The 21,212-nt window shown below is 41.9% G+C and overlaps 1 protein-coding gene across 2 annotated transcripts; it reads left to right on the plus strand.

The window, feature by feature from the left end:
- Window positions 1-1,251: 1,251 nt before the first annotated feature.
- Window positions 1,252-16,615, plus strand: PRSS35 (serine protease 35). Of its 2 annotated transcripts, none has more exons than XM_031028684.2 (2): window positions 1,252-1,836; window positions 13,249-16,615. In XM_031028684.2, the coding sequence occupies exons 1-2, from the start codon at window positions 1,418-1,420 to the stop codon at window positions 14,504-14,506; spliced, it is 1,677 nt and encodes a 558-aa protein (XP_030884544.2). In that variant the 5' UTR covers window positions 1,252-1,417; the 3' UTR covers window positions 14,507-16,615. The 2 variants fall into 2 exon arrangements, with proteins under 2 accessions (XP_030884544.2, XP_006733866.2); XM_006733803.3 differs by having other exon boundaries at window positions 1,705-1,836; window positions 13,254-16,615.
- The last annotated feature ends 4,597 nt before the right edge of the window (window positions 16,616-21,212 follow it).

Here is a 21,212-nt window from a genome sequence, read left to right on the forward strand (position 1 = left end):
AATTACACAGTGTTATATGTCACTTATATCTCAGTAAACCTGGGGGGGGAGGTAGGGAAGAGTGCTCAGGGTATAAGGTTCAGGAAGGGGGCCCTGAAAGTGTGAGAGCACATGGAGTCAGTTTCACCTGGGGCGATGACTAAATGAAAGGAGTCAGACCTGGGCTCGCACTAAATCCTTCTGGATTTATGCAGTGTTAGAATCCCCTAATGTTTGAGAAGTGCAGACTGCTGGACGCCCCCCCACCCCCAACTCAGCTCAACCTTCTGGATCTATTGTTGAAGAAAATGAGGCCCAGGGCACAGGTATTTAGTGTCAGATGGGACTTCCCACTCTGAGTTCTGGGCATTCTCTAGGACTACCCCACACTCAATTTCACCGGCAAACTTTTTCAATGGGATACATACTCCACATCTATTATATGCCAGGTTCTGTGGCAGAAGGTGGGGATTCAAAGATGCCTATGAAGATTATGACCTAATTAGTGAGACAGAGCTTCAGAACTAATTATTTTATACCAGATGAAAAGCATTAATGGATTTTTACTATATGGGTAAGTGCATATACAAAAATGCTAAGTTATATATATATTCTGTTTATATTCTCTATAAATAGAGAATTAAATTCTCTAATTTATATATAAATTATATATATATTCTGATTTCATTTTGTTAAAAAAAATACATAGAAATTTGAGAGATGAAATAACCCACTAATGAGCCAAGTGCTATGGAATATGCGAAGACCTTGTGTTATAAGTATTTGTGCACTTCTTTGATCTCCCTACTTTGAGGGCCAGGACCCAGTTTTTGTACTTGGTATAGGTGCATCTTGCCCCAGACCTGCCACCCAGTAGCAGTTCAGTAGATGTTGAATCAGTGAGACTCCCTTCTGCAGGTGGTCCGCACTCCAAAGGAGTATGTGTGCTAAGAGGAGAGTGAGAAACGACGAGTTTAGCACGCTGGTAAGACAGAGGGGGGCAAGAATCCGAAACTCTTCGAAAATAGAAAAAGCCAACTAGGCTGCGGACGGACGGAAACTGACGCTCTCCCCCTGGCGGCGGCACAGGATGCTCGCAGGGACCCCGCCGCCCAGCCCCGGCGTGGGCGCCTGCGGGAACTTGAGGTTAGACGCAGCACTCACACGGGGCACCCGGGCACCCGCACCAGTGGGATCTGCCCTGTGGGGGATACGTCCCAAGAAGCGAGACCCCCGACAGAGACGGCTTGGGATGGGGGTGGGAAAACAGCTCTGGTTCTTCTAGATGGCTGGGGTCTAGACAGAGCCGGGGGTAGTGAGACTCAAAGAACAACTCCCACACACTCCCATCACCCTTCCTCCCCAACTTTCAAGTCTCTTCTTGAAATAGCGTGCAAGGGATGCACATATCACGGCGACATCTCTTGTGAATCGACCCATGCATTTTTCCTCGTGCTTCATTCTTTCACTCTGGGGACAAAGATACTGGGGTGAGAGGTGGTGGCCCGTCTGCTCCGCACGTCCGAGGAACCCCCCTCCTTCGGCCCAGCCCGGCGTCCGGGTTCCTTCCCCCTCCCTCCTTCCCTGCCTCTCCTCTAGCCCACCTCCTCCCCTCCTTCGCCTCCCCCACTGCGTCCGCCCGCCCGCGTCATCGCCCCCTTTCCCCTCCCATGTGCCGGCCCGCGCGCGGCTCGGCGCAGGCCTCCTCCGCAGTCTCCGCCACGAGCCGCTGGTGGTGCGGGCGGGTCCGCGAGGCTCGCGGCAGCACCCCCCGGCCGCCCTGGTCCGCGCTCTGACCGCCTCGGGGGCCTTTGATTCGAGCTGGGCAGCGCCCCGAGCGCCGAATAAGCTTCGCAGGTAAGGACGGAAGCCCCCCCGCAGACAGGGCAAAACCCAAGATTCTGGCGTTTCCCTGACAAGGGCAGACCCACCCGAGGAGAGCTTCTTTGAAGGGCTCCAAAGATAGGGATCAAACTTAGCACTTTAAGTCCTCAAAGAAACTACTCTCCTGATAGGCAGCCCTGAGTGCCGGCCTCTGCACAGTTGAATATTAACAGTAACAGTGTTTGCATTGGACTGTAAATGGAATTCTTTCTACTTAAGCAGTACCAGAGGGGACCCTCTGTATTTTTATGATTATTAACAGATGCCATTGAAAAAGGTGTAAAACCATTCTTGGAAAGTCTACTCTGGTTGAAAGCCTCTTTGGCAGGGTTACTATGAAAGCTAGGAATCTCTCTCTGACTTTCTGTCTGTCTTTCATCATCTTGGCTGCACGGGGCAGCAAAAGGAGCAGTGAAAAACATTTTTAAAATGAGAAGGTGAAATGGAATTGAACAGTCTTGTACTTGCTTTAAAATACAAATAAGGGGGGATAGACAAAGCAAGATTGGCAAAATCTTGGTAATTGTTGAAGCTGGGTGATGGGCATATGGAGTTACATTTTTTCTCTACCTTTTTTTTTTTTTAAACTTTTCCCTCTACTTTTGTGTAGTCGGGAAATTTTCCATAATTAAACAGTTTTTGAAAAGTTGTAGAAACACTCCCCCCAGCATCATTTGGCCTTTTTACACTGTTACTGATTTGAAAAGAAGCTGCTTGTCCTACCTAGTTATTCCCCCCTTTATTAACCCTTCTCACTTCTAAAATTAATTTTCACTTTATCCCAGTACATTTGTCTCTACAGAGTATTATAAAAGTCCTATAATCCTGGAGCATTGTGCTTAGAATCTTGTTTATACTTTAGAAGAGAGAATGTTAAAGTTCCAGCCAAATAAGACATCTAGGCTTGAAAGCAGTGGCCAAGTATATGGAATTTTATTTTTACTAGGAGATATTAGAGGAGCCCCCTTAGTGCGAGAGGAGGTTGAGCATGGATACTCTGCCCACTTTTCTTGCAGACAACTCAGAAACCTGTACACTGTTGAGACTCTTTTTCATGCTTTTAAATGTGAGATTGTTTAACTTAGAGCTTGGCACATGGGATGTGCTTGTTATATGTTAAAATAAACAGTTGCTAATGTGAGTTAATTTTCCCTATTGAGTCCATTATTTATGTTTCTCTGGCCGGTGCTCCAATGTCCAAGGCCAGCATATTGCATGTGAACAGTAGGATCAGACTCGGAATTCTGGAGGCTGAAGCCACCTCAGCTGGCCTTGGGTTAACTTTGCAGATGAGAAATCTGAGATGAGAGGCTGGGAAACAGCATAGCCAAATGAGTGGTATAGAAGTTATTTTCCCCCAGAGCTGCAAATAGGTTAAACCGACCCACGATTAGCCAGCCACATTGTGATCCTAAGATGCTTTAAAGCCTGCAGAGTCGTGAGGCTCATACATTTACATATATTCTTGGCTCTGAAAGGCCAAATTGCCAGAGAAAAACTAAGTCAGGAGCCATATGCTGTGAGTTTCCTATCTCCGTGTATGAGCGAGCCAGCAGAGGGTTCCCCTGGGGCTCCCTTAGTGCCATTCACCCCAAAGTTGATTTACACACAGCATATCCATTACATAAATTGAAATGTCCATGTCCTGGAAAAATAGCTAAAAAACAAAGGGGGTTTTATTTTTTATTGTGATGAGAAACAGAAGTTGTGGGTTACTGTAAAATAATTAACTGTGTCACTTCACCATCTTCCTGCCCTCGAGTACTGCCAAATTTTTAAAGCAGACATTACTTTGTCCCCATTCCTGAAACTCAACTTGAAAATAGTGCTACGGTATGGTATTTTGAATAGAAATTGGCGCACTGTCAATGAACTTTCTTGCCATTTCTTTTCAGCGCTGAGTCAGTGGAGAGCTTCTCCTTTGGTAATGGATTATATAAAGTATTTGATAAACATGTGAAATAGTTGGCAAGTTGAAGATTTTCCTTTATGTTGAAACGACTTGCAGCACATTTTCGGGGACTATTTAGCAGTGCTGTAGGTCAGAGCGGAAGGGTGCTGGTGCTATAATGGTTTTTGGAAAACCCACCTGCCAGAAAATTGTCTGGCTGTAGACAGCATCATCAGCCCTCAGTTCATCAGGATAGGCTCTGTGGCCTGTAGATGGGTTTTCTAAATGTGATAAATTCCATATGTGACAACCATTTAGTATATTATTAGCCAGTTGGACTTTATCCCCCTGCTGAATCCTACATGCTTTTAGAATAAATTCTGTATCATAGCTCAGTGAATGTAAACAATTTCAGTGCAGGACTTTAGATTTGCCATCAGTAGCCTAGCGCTGCCATCTAGTGGTGGCAATACGAACAGCAGGCAAGTTCCTACCCCGGGGACCAGCATTTAAGCTTCTTGAGGATCACTCATGACTAAGTGACGTGTTTTCTCATCTGTGGTTTAGCCTGCGACGTTGGAGCTGAGAGGTATCTTAGAAGTGTTCTACTCCAGCGTGGCAGGTCCGGAGGATTATCACAGAGGTTCTTTTTTTTTTTTTTTTAAAGATTTTATTTATTTATTTGAGAGACAGAGAGAGAGCACATGAGAGGGGGGAGGGTCAGAGGGAGAAGCAGACTCCCTGCTGAGCAGGGAGCCCGATGCGGGACCCGATCCCGGGACTCCAGGATCATGACCTGAGCCGAAGGCAGTCGCTTAACCAACTGAGCCAACCAGGCGCCCTATCACAGAGGTTCTTAAACAAGGAAAGAAACTTGGAAATGGTGCCTAACATAGTAAGCACTCAGTATGCGTTTGTGGAATAAACAAATTTGTCTACCCTGTTCCAGTTCTTGTCTCTCTCTACCACAGCTACCAAAAAGTATTAACACGATCTTCTGTTTTCAGTTTGAAAATGAAGGACTGTATAATTTTCCTTAAAATGAAAATTTTCGTTTATGTCTAAGTCTCTGAACCAAACTTTTCTTTTCCACTTTATGTCACTCCCTACTATTCTTTCTTTTTAAACATCCAGGGCAGACAGGTGTAAAAACTAGACTCTTATCTTTATCTACTGCTGCTGTAAAAATGATCAAAAACGTAGAGATTTAAAACAACATATTATCTTACAGTTCTGGAGGCCAGAGGTGTAAAGAGGGTCCGCGGGGTTGCATTCCTTCTGGAAATTCGAGGAGAGAATATGTTCCCTTGCCCTCTGGAGATTCTAGAGGCCGCCCGCATTGACCCTCCTTCCTGTAAGGATCCCGGTGATTACATGGGCCTCACCTGGATAATCCCAGCTAATCTCCTCATGTAACAATTGTTCACGAAATCACAGGTGCAGCCCCCCTCACCCTGTAAGGAACATATTCACAGGTGCTGGGGATTCAGGTATGGCTTTCTTCGGGAGCCATTTTTGGGGGCATACCACAATGAGGTGCACAGCCGTTAGAGATGTATGAGATCCCTTCTAAATACCTACCTATGTTTTGGTTCCGGTTGTTTGATATTAATAGTGATTGCGGTCATTTGTGGGTGTTTGCTGGGCTCTGGGCATTGTGCTTGTATACAGCATGTTAGTTTCTCACCAAAATACTCTAAACTATCATTCCTGTTTAGCCAATGATATTAGGAAATAATGTTGGGAGAGGTTATGTAACCTTCCTGAAAATCATACTGCCCTCAAAGCCCACTGCCTCCAGAACCCCTGAAACACCTTCCATCACTAATTACTAGTTACCGTTACTTTCTTGTCACTGTGATCCCATACGCTTTTTAACTTAAATGCTGTCTCCATGCAGGACTCCAGTCAGTGAGTGACGTTAGGTGAGGGCTCAAGTGGACTGGGAATTAGACTTTGTAAAACACCCACGCTGCCCTGCATCCACTCCCAGTTTGTGAGAGTGACTATTAAAGCTTTTCCAAGTGTTCTCCACAACCTAAGCCATGCGATGCTCGCTTCCCACCTGCCTCCTCTCCCTGCTTGCACTCCTCCCCTCCTGCTGCGGCCTTTTGCCCCAACCAGCCCTTGTCTCTGCAGTGATTGAGACTATCTGGCCCAGGCCACAGTGTCCACCCGCTGTGTGTCCATTTTTCCCAGGCAGGTGGAGGCTGAAGGAGGAGGAGGAGTGAAGACGGCCGTGCGTGCTTCCGCACGTAAGGTGTGGATGTAGGCAGTGCTGTTGGGGTGGCAGGGGGCTGGAAACGTGGATGGCCAAATAAAGCACAGGCATGTTGTCAGAAGTGGCTTTGCAGTCGTTTCTGTGTCCTAACAAACACACGAGGTAGAAATTGGTGTTGGCCTTCCAAGGTCATTGATCTGAGCAGTCCCTGACCCACACCACCCCTGGGCGACGTGTGACAGGTTCATGCAAAATCAGGTTCTATGGCAGCACAGTATACACACGAAATTGGACAACTGCCTCACGATACATAACAAGGGACCCGGTGCAAAGACAGGCCTGAGAAGTGCAAGTCTGTCCCCTGGTGAGGGAGAGCAGCTCAGTGCAAATTCCTTTTTTTCCCTCTGGCTTTATTGAAGTATGATTGACAAAATTATGTATATTTAAGGTGTACATCATGTTGTTTATATATATATAAATACATACATACTGTATATCTTTAGATACATACATGTAAATATATATACATATGTGTGTGTGTAGGTATGTATACATGTTGTGAAATGATTACTGCAACTAAGATAATTAACATACCCATCACCTCACATAGTGCAGATTCTTGATGGTAAGTCAGCATTCTTGTTTTCAGATACAGGAAAAATAATTCATTTGAAGTATTTAATATAGTGAGTAATCATTTATTTAGTCTGTCTATCCTGTTTAAGCTAAACAATACACTTCTCAGGGTAAAAAAACCCCAAAAAACAGAAGAGGTACTGAGTCTTAGAATAGAATTACATCATGCCATAGTAAAATTCTATACACTCTAGGTAGACCCACTCAAAAACTTAGGTTTTTATTTCACTATAAACCACTCTCTTGGAGTAATTATTTTGACATGGACTCTGTTTCTTTTTAGGCTGAGGGCCTGATGCAGTTCTAGAATTCCTAATGTAGATCCAGGCTATAAATAAGACACAGGAAATGCAATTCGAGTGTTCTGTGGCTGGGTAATGTTTAATCACACTTAAGTTTAATAGCTCTGAGAAAAATATATGACAAAGCCACAGATATTCACGGGCATGAGTAATCAGGAAAGCATTCATTTGGGAAGTCTCTAAAATGTAGCTGTCCTTGAGCAAAAAACATAACAAAACAAAGCAAAAGGGAGTTTGAGAGTGTGTCTGAGACTATCCTGAAATAAAAATATTTGGCTGTTTAGTTTTAGGAAGCTAAGTGCTATAGCTTTGGCTTAAGTAATAAACTATTTTAAAGTGATTAATTCACCCATTAAAGTAGAATAATAATTATAAAAGAACCTATTATTGACTGCTTACTGTGCTCTGGGCTCAGAGATAATTCTCTGGACATACCATCTTACTTAATCCCCATGCTTATGTTCTGAGGTAGAGGTTACTCTTCTCCCTGCTCTGCAGATGAGGACGCTGACACCGAACTTAACGAATCGCCCAAATTCATGTGCCCGATAAGTGGTAAGGATGAGACTGAGCCCAAATATTCCTACTGCCTGGTCAAAACCACTGCACTGATACAGATGCTCCAATGTTCTAAATACTATCAGCAGTCACACCTCTAAAGAAAGCAGAAGCAAACAAACAAACGGTAATAGTAAGTTATCTCTTGTAGTTTCTGTGGTCATTTCTACTAGTATAGACCAAGTACAAAGGTGAGATAATGGCTAATGGCTACTCCGTTGGTAAGAATTCATCTACAAATCCTGATTCTTGCCTCTTCCCTAGTTCCCTTCCACTCCATTTGTCTCCACGAGCCAACCCATCATCAACTGTGTGTACGCTGACTCATGGTGGAGATCGATGACTGCAGCCTCACTTTTGTTAACCAAAAGTGGAATTTGAAGCCCCAAATCCGAGGCATCTGGAAAGTGACAGCGAAGGTCACAATTATAATGGAAAACAGGAAAAAGGAGGAGGATGAGGGAAGACATGGGACATTAAAGCTTTCAAAATGTCATGGCTGCCCCGCCAGTTGGGCCTGTGTCTCTTTTTAGATCAATGAGCTGGTGCTTTTTTGGATGATGGGCACATGTAGCTGTGTCCACTGAACCGTGGATTGCTCTATCAGTAAGAGCTATCATTTACCTTACACTGACAGCTTCCCACAAGGCAAACTTAGATTTTCCAGAAGCAAGTGTCCTTAAACATTTGTCCAATTTTAAATTACAGGCCAAATTAGACAGGCTAACTAAATTCATGTCCTCTTATTACTGTGATTCTGAGGTCACATGATAAGGCTCTGCCCTTCCCATGCCCGAGGCTAGACGTGGGCATGGCTTTTATTCCTGTGGCGCACTGCTGCGGAACTCCCTCAAAGGGTGCCAGACGGGCCTGGCAAACACATGCTCGTGCAGAATTTGTAGCCATCAGATGCTGGAAGCATTACATACAAGCCCACTGAATTTTTTTAACTGAGGCATGGTGGGCATACAATGTTACATTAGTTTCAGGCGTATAACAGTGATGTGATGATTCTGCAGGTTATGCTGTGCTCACCACAGTGGAGGTACCATGGGTCCCCAGACGACGCTATTACAATACCATTGGCCATATTCCCTCAGCCGCACCTTTGATTCCCACGACTCATTCCATAACTGGAAGCCTTTGGGTCCCACCCCCCTTCACCCATTTTGCTCATTCTCCACACCTCCCCCCTCCCCCCCAGCCTACTGAATTTGAATCTTTTCAGATGTATTAACTTAGTTATGTAAAAGTATGTTTTTTCTTTATTAATGGCTGAACCGTTTGACGTTAGCAGTTGCTAACCCAGTAAAAAAGCAAAGTTTAGAATAAATTTGTTTTGTACCCAAAGAAGAAGCAGAGGTCATTTGGAACTTGGTTGAGCAATCATCCCTGGATAAACTGCCTTCTGGGGTGTGGCTCAGGATGCTGCCCCAGGGCCCTTACTGCTGCCGTTGTTCTCAGACTGTACTGAGTATCTGAATCACCTGGAGGGCTGGTTAAAACATGGGTAGCTGGGAACCCCAGCTCCCATCCCCCCCGCTTCCCCCATTATGGAGAGTTTTGGAAAGTAGCTCTGGGTTGGGTCCTGAGATTTAGCATTTTTAACAAGATCCCAGGTGATGCTGACCCTGCTGATCTGGGACAGCAATCTGGGCATCCCTTAATAAACAGGGTTTATTTTGCCATACACAGGTTAGGAATTTTATTAACATACTAATGACATTCTTTTCAGTTGTTCATGTTTCATTTAGAGTCCAAAGGCAGGAAAAAACCCCAATGTCCCGGGGTGCTCAAAGCAGGCAGGAGGAGTTCCCCCTTCCTCACAGGAGGGTCCATCTTTTCATTCTATGCAGGCCTTCCACTGATTGGACAAGGCCCACCCACATTTAGGAGGAAGTCGGCTTTACGCAATCTACCAATTCAAGTGCTACTCTCTTCTGGAAACACCCTCAGAGATGCACCCAGAATAATGTTTGGCCAAATAACTGGGTACTCCACAGCCTAGTCAAGTTGACACAAAAAATTAACCATGACATGGGGCTTTCTTCAAAGTGTACCTAGAGAATTATGGCACAGGGTGCATGTTTTATTTGGTAAAGAGTAGGTGAACTTCTGTATTTGAGATTCATGTTCCAGTTCAGGGGTTTGTGTAGCAACAGATCATCTTGTCAGTTACCATTTAATACTTGCATTCTGCCTTTCCAATCCCTAACTAGCTTTAGTTGTAAGGCTAAATTAAATAGCAGTGAAAAAAAAAATAAAACCTAACCGGAGAAACAATATCACAGTACCATGATTTAGATGTCCTCTGTTTTGCCTAGGAATGCCTTTCACACATTGATTACTCCATGGATCATTAGTATCAAGTGTCAAAATGTACAGAGTGATTCTTTGCATTTCTCAACATGGATATTTAGCTGACTTTCAGTCTTTGGTGTATTTTTTTTAAGATTTATTTATTCATTTGAGAGAGAGAGAAAGAGCATCTGAGTGTGTGCGAGTGGGGGGAGAGGCAGAGGAAGAGGGAGAGGGAGAGAAACACACTCTCCACTGAGCGGTGAGCCCATTGCCGAGCTCTATCCCAGGCACCCTGAGATCGCAACCCTAGCCACAATGAAGAGCTGGTTGCCCAACTCTGACTGAACCATCCAGGGGCCCTTCTTTGGTGTATTCTTCTTCTTCTCCTTCTCTCATTCTCCTCCTTCTCCTTCTTCTTTCTCCTTCTTCCCCTTCTTCTTCTTCTTTTTCTTCTTCTTCTTCTCGATTTTATTTATTTATTTGAGAGAGAGAGCACGAGCAGGGGAGAGGGGGTAGAGGGAGAGGGAGAAGCAGACTCCCCGGCTCCATCCCAGGACCCTGAAATCATGACCTGAACCAAAGACAGATGCTTAACCAACTGAGCCACCCAGGTACCCTCTTTGGTGTATTCTTATGTTAGTTCACAATGGACAGCTGTTGTCATAAAGGACTAAATAAAAAAATCAATTTTTTAAGCATTTTGTTGTCCACACACAAAAAATTTTCTTGATTGAAATTTTGCTAAGAATCAAGTGGATAACATCAAAAACACACACACACACACACACACACACACATATATATATATATATATATATATATATATATTTTAAAGATTTTATTTATTTATTTGACAGAGAAAGACACAGCGAGAGAGGGAACACAAACGGGGAGTGGGAGAGGAAGAAGCAGACTCCCCGCCGAGCAGGGAGCCCGATGTGGGACTCGATCCTGGGACTCCAGGATCATGACCTGAGCCGAAGGCAGTCGCCCAACCAACTGAGCCACCCAGGCGCCCACACACATATATTTTTAAAAATAATCTATTTTGCTCTGTTCTTAGGCTAAGTGGCAGCAAATAACTCTGATTTTAGCTTTTTTTTTTGGACAAAGACATAATTTTTCATCTTGGGAACTACCCACTAAAACATGATTTCAAGGCCTCAATAGAGTTACTGAGTTGTTAGCCTTTTTCACTCCAATTCAATTAAATGAAATTGATGAAAGAGTCATTGTGAAAATTTCATTGGAGATAACAAAAGAAAATACTAACGGGCTCAACAACATCATTACCAATATAATTATAGCTTTGTATAAAGTGACATTTGCCATGATGATGATTAGAAAATATTGTGACATGAGTGTGGATTTTTTTCTTTATTGATTTTTTGATGTTATCCATCACTCTGTACAGAAGAATGCCCTGTCTCCAAAGTAAAACAAATTACAAGCTATTTAGCAAACAAGACAGTCTAATATTAACCAGAATCACCACTGCTCTGCATGCAAGTATGAGTAGATAAAAAATGGAAATTGCAAAACTTCTGTGTAATTTTGCTGATGCAAGTCATGGTAAAGATTATTCTGAATTCACTTAATATGTTCAAATATGTTATGATACAAATTAACGTCATGTTTCAGTGAATATATCATGTTTAAACAATAAAGTGGTTCATGTAGTAAATGTTTTTGTTGTATCAAAAGAATGTCATTAGTGTTGTTAACAAACTTATCTACTTGTATATGGGCCAAATGAACTCTGTTGTGTCAAGAGATGCCCATATTCAGGCGCCCTGGGTGGCTCAGTTAAGTGTCTGCTCAGGTCATGATCTCAGGGTCCTGGGATCGAGCCCCACATCGGGCTCCCTGCTTGGTGGGGAGTCTGCTTCTCCCTCTGCCCCTCACCCTGCTAGTGCTCTCTCTCTCATTCTCTCTGTCTCTCTCAAGTAAATAAATAAAATCTTAAAAAAAAAAAAGAGAGAGAGCTGCCCATATTCAGCTCTGCCTCGGAGACAACTTTTGCTTTTCATGACAGTGCACAGGATCTTACACTGGGTTGTGGGCCCTTCCTAACATTTCTCATTAGCTTTTTTTCCATGCCAACCACCACCCCCCCAACCCAAACCAAAAACCAGCCTTCTCAGAAAACACTGCGAGTAAAGGCATTGTAGGAATAATCTAACCTTGAATTGTCTCAGCTTTCTATAAAATGAATAGCATATGCTAAGCCTTGATATTTTAACTATTAGTTTAAGAGACTTAGAGCATGGGGCGCCTGGGTGGCTCAGTCGTTAAGCATCTGCCTTCGGCTCAGGTCATGATCCCAGGGTCCTGGCATCAAGCCCCGCATTGGGCTCCCTGCTCGGCGGGAAGCCTGCTTCTCTCTCTCCCACTCCCCCTGCTTGTGTTCCCTCTCTCGCTGTGTCTCTCTCGGTCAAATAAATAAATAAAATCTTTAAAAAAAAGAGAGACTTGGAGCAGAGCTCACAAACAGTAGTGACCTGGAAGTTCAAAACTGCTGCTCCAAAGAACACTAGCACTGTCCCCACCCACACAGGGCAAAAACTGGCAAACATCAATTCTATGAAATAGCTTTACATACCAGTGAGCCTAGAGAAGCAGGAAAAGAGGGCAAGAAGATGTAAACAGTACAAGGGGTATTACATAATTTATCAAACACTGGCAACTGAAAACATATTTAACAAAAACACCGCTCTTAGATGAGGAGACTAATGATGAAAGGGACTATATTTAATCGTGATCATGTTCTCCCAAGTGGCAAATTCAGAACCACAGCCTTAAATTCTTACAACTAATTTGAATCTACAGTAAAGTTCTACAGTGAGGCATTTTGTATGTTGCTTTGCTTAGATGGTAGTTCCAAGCACAACTTGGTTTTAAGAAAAGTGCATGGTACATCGCACCATCGGTCAGCTTGGTCTGCAAACCATGGTTTAAGGAAATTCACTGTATTATAATGAACATTTTCTGAGCTCTGTGCTAGGCATTTATGCTCCAGAGATGAGGAATTTATGATCCCTGCTCTTGAAGAGCTAAGTGCAGGGGAAAATGCCGGACATCTGCTGCTACCTTTATTTCTAAATCACCTAGAAATAAGGTTGTAGGAGACCTAGGAAGGGAGAGTGGCTCAGGCAATAGGGGACCCCGGTTCACCACCCCATCTAACCCTCCCATGCACTGGGTTGTCTGGGGAGATAGAGGCGGAGATGGCAGGTGGGGGTGGGGGATGGTGGGTTAAGGCTGGTGGAAGGAAGATTGGGTGAAATACAATTTACTAATTTTGGAAGTCTGTGTGAGCCTACTTAGCAAGGTGTTTCTCTAATCTTGGTAAAATCTAATAAGGACTCCTATTTGTGGTGATGGTACATTAAGGACTCAAGGCCTAAATGAAATGATAAGTAACGTAGTTAAAAAGAGAACATTATAAAGCTTCTCTTTCTTTTTATATTTTTAAGGACAGAAGAGAAGAACAAAATGGCAAATATGTTATTTTGTTGGATATTTTTCACCCTCGGGTGGACCCTCATTGATGGATCCGAAATGGAACAGGATTTTGTGTGGCACTTAAGAAAAATCCCCCGGGTTGTCAGTGAAAGGACTTTCCATCTTACCAGCCCCACCTTTGAGGCAGATGCTAAGATGGTGCTCAATAGAGTGTGTGGCATTGAATGCCAGAAAGAACTCCCACCTCCCAGCCTTTCTGATCTGGAAGATTCTCTTTCCTACGAGACTGTCTTTGAGAATGGCACCCGAACCTTGACCAGAGTGAAAGTCCAAGATGTGGTCCTTGAGCCCACTCAAAATGTCAGCATGAAAGGGGCATCTGTTAGGAGGAAGAGACAGGTATATGGCACAGACAGCAGGTTCAGCATCTTGGACAAAAAGTTCTTAACCAACTTCCCTTTCAACACAGCCGTGAAGCTCTCCACGGGCTGCAGTGGTATTCTCATTTCCCCCAGCCATGTTCTAACAGCTGCCCACTGTGTGCATGACGGGAAGGACTACATCAAAGGGAGTAAAAAGCTAAGGGTAGGGTTGTTGAAGATGAGAAATAAGGGCAGTGGCAAGAAACGGAGGGGTTCTAAGAGGAGCAGGAGAGAAGCCAATGGTGGCGACCAGCGAGAGGATACCACAGACAATCTGGAGAGAGCCAAGGCTGGAAGAAGAAGAAAGGAATCTGGTCGGGGTCGTAGAGTCCCTGAGGGGAGGCCCTCCTTCCAGTGGACCCGGGTCAAGAATACGCACATTCCCAAAGGCTGGGCCAGAGGAGGGAAGGGGGATGCTGCCTTGGACTATGACTATGCTCTTCTGGAGTTGAAGCGCGCTCACAAAAAGAAATACATGGAACTAGGAATCAGTCCAACCATCAAGAAGCTGCCTGGGGGAATGATCCACTTCTCAGGATTTGATCATGATAGGGCCGATCAGTTAGTCTACAGGTTTTGTAGCGTGTCCGACGAATCCAGTGATCTCCTCTATCAATACTGCGACGCCGAGTCAGGCTCCACTGGTTCCGGGGTCTATCTGCGTCTGAAAGAGCCAGACAAGAAGAATTGGAAGCGCAAAATCATTGCGGTCTATTCAGGCCACCAGTGGGTGGATGTCCACGGTGTGCAGAAGGACTACAACGTGGCGGTGCGCATCACTCCCCTCAAGTACGCCCAGATCTGCCTCTGGATTCATGGAAATAATGCCAACTGTACTTACGGCTAACAAAAACCTGCAGTGAGTCAATGGATTATTTAAATCGCAGAGCACTCCAGTTATGATTATTGTAGCAAGATCACTTCCTAGGTTATGCCTGGACTCGAACCCTATCAACAACATTTTTATAAATTTATCGTTTCAAAATTAGGAGATTTTTATCTGTTTAAAAAATACCTAGGCATAAATAACTGAAACTAGATGGGCACCTCAATGCCAAGTATATATTCTTCTTTACAGGGTGATAAGTATCATTTATGGGAAGTCTTTTGTTTCTTTCTGCCTTCTTAAGATTAGACACTTTAAAACTTCAAACTGGTACTATAAATAATATGTGATTTCTTAATGGACTTATTCTCAGGGTCCTACTCTATCAAGAATCTAATAGGGTGCTGGTTGCATATTAAAGGGGAAACTGCATATACAGATAGAGACAGTGACATGATTAGCATCAGGGTAGAGACAATAATTTACAACGGCTTGTATTACTTGGAGATGGACCCATTCAGCTCATGCCCTCCATGTTTATATAGTGTTTTCTGTTGGGTCTGAGAAACTTTGGTTTAGTTGTTGTTGGTGGTGTTTTTAAGAATTGCAAGATACAGCAAATTTTATAAACAAAGCTAGCAACTATTTTACTGCTTTAAAAAATGTCAACTGAAGTGTGTATTATTTAAAAATGGGAGAAATACTTTGTTCTATGAAATGAATCTAGTTTAAAAACAGGGAAGCTGAGATTATTTTAAGATCTCAAGTTTTTATTTAACTAATGTTCAGAACGTGGACTTTTCATGAAGGCAGAAGGAAGACAGTTCACAAGTTATAAATGGTCATGTTTTGAAAGCCTCTTCATTTAATGCTAGTCTTCTATGTATGAGGTGTTAAGAGTTTTAGGACCAAGAATTTTAATCTTTCTCAAGAGAGAGCCTTTTTCCCCTTGATAGATTTCAGCTTTCTTAATAGGGCCACACACATATTATTTTGGCGATTTCTCTGACTAGCAGTTTTAGATAAATCCCTTAAAATGAATATAATTTACACATACAATTTTTAAAAGAAGATTCTGATTCTCTTCATCACGGGCCAAGGCCGCACACTGGCTCAGGCCGTCATGGTGGCCCCAGCAGACAGAACCGGTGGCTGTCTTCAGGCAAAACACAGTCGTTACTCACACATTTCTTGAATGAACAGATATTTGCTGAATGGTAGTAAAAGTGAGTTTGTTCAGGCCATTATGTCTAAAGGGTTTTAGTGATTTGCAGTTGAGTGCACCATAAAATTCAGGAATTGCAAGCCTAATTTCTGGTCTGCTATTTTTGGCAGTTTCTAGGGCACACATTCTTTTCTCTCATGACTCACCTAAGTCACTGATTCTGCCAGAGTTCAAATTTATTTTACTTGGTTTTTTTTTTTTTTGAAAGAATGGGGACTTATACCCTTGATTAGTATGCAAAAGAACATTTGATTAGGTTATAATAAAAAGTGATTTTGTATATCTTGTCCAAAATAGCTGGAATTCAATACAAGTATACATTCTTTTGTAGTGTGAATCTGTTTAAAAATCATTCAATAAAAATTAAAAAAATAAATCAATCATAACTCTTACTATATCCACATATATGTTTTATATACAGGGTTTCAGTGAATATTAACTGTAGTTTACTAAAAAAATGATTTTATTTAAGTCTAACTGCATTTCACTAAGCAGTATTTTATCATTGGTGCTAGTGGGATAGGGCTATTGACTCTAAAGTTTTGATCAGATTTTTTTGGGGGAAACATCTATATGATCACTGCAACTGAAAGTGCTTTGATATGAATTTTGCACGCTTACATGCTTGCAAATGCACACAATCTTCATCTTAGATTCTTAGAAAATAATTCCTGGGATTTCTGTAAATTCAGAATAACTTAGGGTATTTGATGTCAGTAGTTTGGAGCTGAAGCTTAAATTCTGAATACATATGATTTCCTTAAAATCATTGTACTTTCCAAAAATACAAAATTTAGCCTATTTTATTTGCAGGGGTTTATTTTATTCTGTCATTCTCTTTTCTTTACCAAGTGAATCATGAATCTTATATGACCTATTTAGGACCACTAAAGTATACTGTATTACTCAGAAAGTTTTATTTCACAATCTTTTCCTGTTACACTTAATCAGATTTGAAATAGAAATTGATTTCATATAGCTGAAGAAATACACTCTTGATGTCTTTTGCGTGCAAAGGTCTATAGTGAGTTTCTGCCTGAAGAAACTTATCAGTGATTTGAATTCAAATAACTACAGTATTTACAAACCAACTGAAATTTAAAATTGTGTGATTTTTTTCTTTACCCAAATAATGTGTTTCATTTTTTTTTTCTTGCTCAAATGGATAAGTGTGTGGGTAGAAGAGACAACATTTTTTTTTTCTTTTTTGATGTGCTTACTTAAATCCCAAATGTTCTTTTTGAAAAAAGATTTAAATGCATATGTGAGCAAGATCAGAATTCCAGACAAATTATTAGCCTTTTTATTTGTAGATGAAAAAATACTTTGAAATTCTTTTTCATAGAAAGAATCTCAGGATTAGAAGAGACCATAAAGATCATTTCGCTTAACTCCAAAATTTAGATTTTAACTTCCCTCCATCACATTCCATTCAAGTGGTTTTCCAGTAAAAAAACTTCACCCATTAAATATTGGTTAGTTATTAAAATTAATTCAGGAATATAACTTACTATTTTAGTTTAAATTATTAGATCAGTTTGTTACATTCTGCAAAAATTACATTGTTTATCTTGCATTTTATCCCAAACTCCACATTTCAATTACTCATAATTCTTTGCCCTTCTGCTAGCAAATTGGGTGTTTACTCTTATCAAAAATGAACTGTGTTGATCCTTAATTAAGAATATTGGGGTAAGGCAATTGAACCAAGCACTGAGCATTACAAAGATGTGGATCTCTAGCCGGAAATAGCCTGGAAATAGGATCATATATTCTTTTATATGGTGTCACTATAACAAATATATTTTCGCTACTGATTTTAAAGATAACCTGCCAAGGCTTAAAAAATAGTTTTATGTTTAGTAAACATCTCCAATTAATTAATGGAAGAATATTTCTAATAAATTGATTTTTTCCCCCCAGCTAGAATTGCTCTTTCTTTAATGCCCTAATCATAAGGCTCCAAGATACTTAGGAGATTTGGTCTAATTGATCATGAAATCATGTTCTCATCAGATGAGGTCAGTGTATAGGTGGATTCACGACTCTTTATTGATTCACCATTTAACTGAGGGGGAAAAAATGTCTTGGATGGCTTTCTTTTCTACTTACAAATAAGCCTAGGGAGGGAAATTCCTTGTCTACTTTCTGGGGTTGATAACTGGCAGTTTGATTCAGTTAGTTCAACTGTCGAGAGCACGGTGGCCAACTTAGCTTGTAATCCAAATCTAGGCTAGTTTGCTTTACCTCCAGGTAAGGTGTTGTCTTAGTTAGTTTGGGCTGCCAGAAGAAAATACCATGGACTGGGGGGCTTAAACACCGGAATTTTGCTAGGTACCACCTTGCTGTAGACTCACGTGACCTCTTTTTTGTGAACATTCAGAGAGAATGCAAACGAGCTCTTTGGTGTCTCTTCTTATAAGGGGATAATCCCGTTATAAGGGCCCCACCTTCATGACCTCATCTAACCCCACATACCTTGCTAAGACCCCATTTCCAAATAGCATTATACTGGGTGTATGCATTGGGGGGTGGCACAGTCAGTTCACAACAGGTGCCCATTCAAGAGCCAGAAGTTGTACCTTGTCCCGGGCCCAGGAAACCTCACAAACACAGCAGCCAACAGAGGAGCAAGGCGAAGGCTGTGAATGGCAGCTCAGGGCAACCAAACTCTTTCTCACCACTTTCATCATCATTACCTCGAGTGCTTGTACCTGGCACAGAGGAGGTGGCCAATACATGCTAAAAAATATCACCAAGTAAACCTTGAGGGTTCCTCTTTCAGGGCATTACTAATTCTGTGCTACATGACAAGGCTCCGAAATGCTAGAGGTATTGTCTTAATTGTATATTGCACTAAAGCTACAGCTACATATTTAAATAATGGTAATATTTGCAATGAATTTTATCATGGGAATACTGAAGCAAGGCACTTAAGGAATCAGATGTTTGCAATATTCCCTCCTGACTCATGTGTGTGTTTCTGATAAAAGGGCCTACAAACTGATGGAGCCAGGCATCCGTAGTACCCCTCATCCTCTCCATCTGCCATGTAAACATTTAATCAGATCATCTCTGCCTCAAAATTTGCCCCTAAAATCTTTTTGCTTTAGTCATATTTAAAATTTTCCAATAACATCTTGAAATCCACTTACTTTCATCAAGCACTGGGGACAAGTAGGCTACTTAGCACATCTACTTCAATCTACACGGCAGTCCACGTGATCATATGATCCATGATTGCATTCCAGTGTGGTGTTATCAAACTAAGCCTGTCACATTCCCATCTGTGTTTGTGAACATTTTACTAATACAGAAACTCGCATTTATGTCATTGAAATCCTGTATGTATCGATTTGTAAGCTGAAAAAGTGTGTACACTTTCACCCATTGGGCACAGATAAAGGGAATACGTCAGAAACTGCTCCCACAACTGAATACAGAGTTTGGAAGCTTCCTCCAGGCTCTTGCTCAGCCTGATGACCACGCATTTCCTTATTCTTCTGTATATTTTACTTTTAATTTCATCAGCAATTTGTAATATGCCATTAAGATCTGCTACCTAGAATTTCCTTTGTGGGCAATTTCAAGTGTCCAAAATACAACAAAAAATATGAGGCCCAAAATGAGTGACATGAAATTACTTTTGCTGTAGAAATAATCTTAACAAATTTGGTGATCTAATTTCTCAAATTACAGTTAGAAGGTCGCTTGCTGCCAAGGCAAGTCTACAATAATCCCAAGAAGTGATAGCCTGACAGAAAAGGAGGATGCAGGCAAACCACTAAAGGACTTTTTAAAAAAAGGTATAAAGACTACAAAATCGTTTTGGTGCTGTTAGTTACGTGAACCACACTGGCCCCTGGAGGCATACCAATATATGTCATATTTATAATGATTACATGATCAATATTAAATTTAGTTATGTTCAGTATGAGTTTTGGAAGGCATTACATCATAGAAAAATTTTTATCCAAAAAGCTGAACTTTTTTTTTTCCTAGAGAGAATGAATGTGTGTGTGTGTGCGCGCGCACGCACGTGTGCACATAAGTGGGGGGGCGGGGGGTGTGGGAGGGGTGGAGGGAGAGGGAGAGAGGGAATCTTAAGCAGGCTCTATGCCCAGCATCGGGCGTGTGGTGGGGGCTCCATCTCACGACCCTGACATCATGACCTGAGCCGAATCAAGACTCGAATGCTTAACCGACTGAGCCACCCAGATGCCCCATTAACACTTTCAAAAAGTTTTAAGAGAAACATCAGCGGACTACATAATTGACTTGTTTTATACTCAAATGAAATTCTAATCTCAAAAGTCAAGAAAAATATCTTTCCCAAATATTTTATTGAACCCCCAACCTCCTTCACAGTTAAAATACCTGCGCATTGTGAATGTTAACATGTTATTGCAGGTTCAGAATCTGTCATCCGGCTGCCGCCGACGTATGCCTACACTTAGCACTGCAGCAGAGAGGTACAGCGACTCTGGTGTGATGGAAAACATTCAGAGTGTGGAATAAAATACCTTTAATTGTCCAACCACACTGGACTGCCTTGTATAAAGTCAATGCTCAGCAAATATAATATGCTGATAGTTACAGTTAGTCTTATAAGATTATAGAAATTCCCTGATATAATTGAAAGAAAGACAGACTGGCATTTCCCATAAGCAGAGGCCAGCAATCATTTCTCCTGACGAACAGGGAAGTTTGTGTGTGGTGCGTGTGCTGGGAGGATTAGGGTAATGTGCCTCTGTTCTCTGAAACTCGTCTTCCCTGCCCCTACCCCCCCATTATGTTATTCCCAAGCTTCCAGCTTACTGGGGTTTAGCTAACAACATAATGTTTTTCTAAAAACTGCCCATCAAGGAGCTTATAAACTAGATAAGCAATTCAGGGATTTCCTAAAATAATCCTTACAGTACTGAGGCTTCTGGATGGTAAGGAGAAGTCCCTTTGGGTTCCAAGCACCTTCCCCCTACCAGCCCTTCTCCTCCCATGAATTAATTTGCAATTTTTGCTTTACTTAGAGTTTAAACTACTGCTAATGAAGTCACATACCTGATCACACAACAACATAAATCTCAGGGTATAGGAGAAAAGAATGTACTAGTACATAGTAGAGAGATCTGGGAGGACACATGGATTTTTTTCCCCTCAAAACCACTTTGAATGGATCAGCTGTTAGAAAAAGTTGCAGCTAACAAATCTTGGAAGATACAGCTTTAAATTTTTCAAAAATTTTTCTTTGTGATACCTACAAACACGCTGCTTATTTTTTCTTTTAAAAAATCACTATGGGCTTGGTGACAAGATTCTACTGCCAAACAAAAGTTCCACTTTATCAAGCAATTGCCTAAAAATAAAAGCATGTTGTTTGGGAGACAGGACCTGAATTTAGTATTTTGCCACTGTACTTAGAACATTTACTTTAAAAGGCTCTCTGTGGCCTGGGAAACTAAGTGACACTATTGTACCCACCAAATGGGCAGCTGTGCCTCTTCA

Source organism: Leptonychotes weddellii, chromosome 8, assembly GCF_054177405.1.
Source record: "Leptonychotes weddellii isolate Sample4059 chromosome 8, ASM5417740v2, whole genome shotgun sequence".
NCBI lineage: Eukaryota > Metazoa > Chordata > Mammalia > Carnivora > Phocidae > Leptonychotes > Leptonychotes weddellii.

What these genes read in the sequence shown, in the direction of transcription:
- PRSS35 (XM_031028684.2), top strand. Translation starts at nt 1,418, where the DNA reads ATGCATTTTTCCTCGTGCTTCATTCTTTCACTCTGGGGACAAAGATAC. An exon ending in GCGCCGAATAAGCTTCGCAG is followed by an intron (nt 1,837 to 13,248) that starts GTAAGGACGGAA and finishes TATATTTTTAAG; the next exon opens with GACAGAAGAGAAGAACAAAA.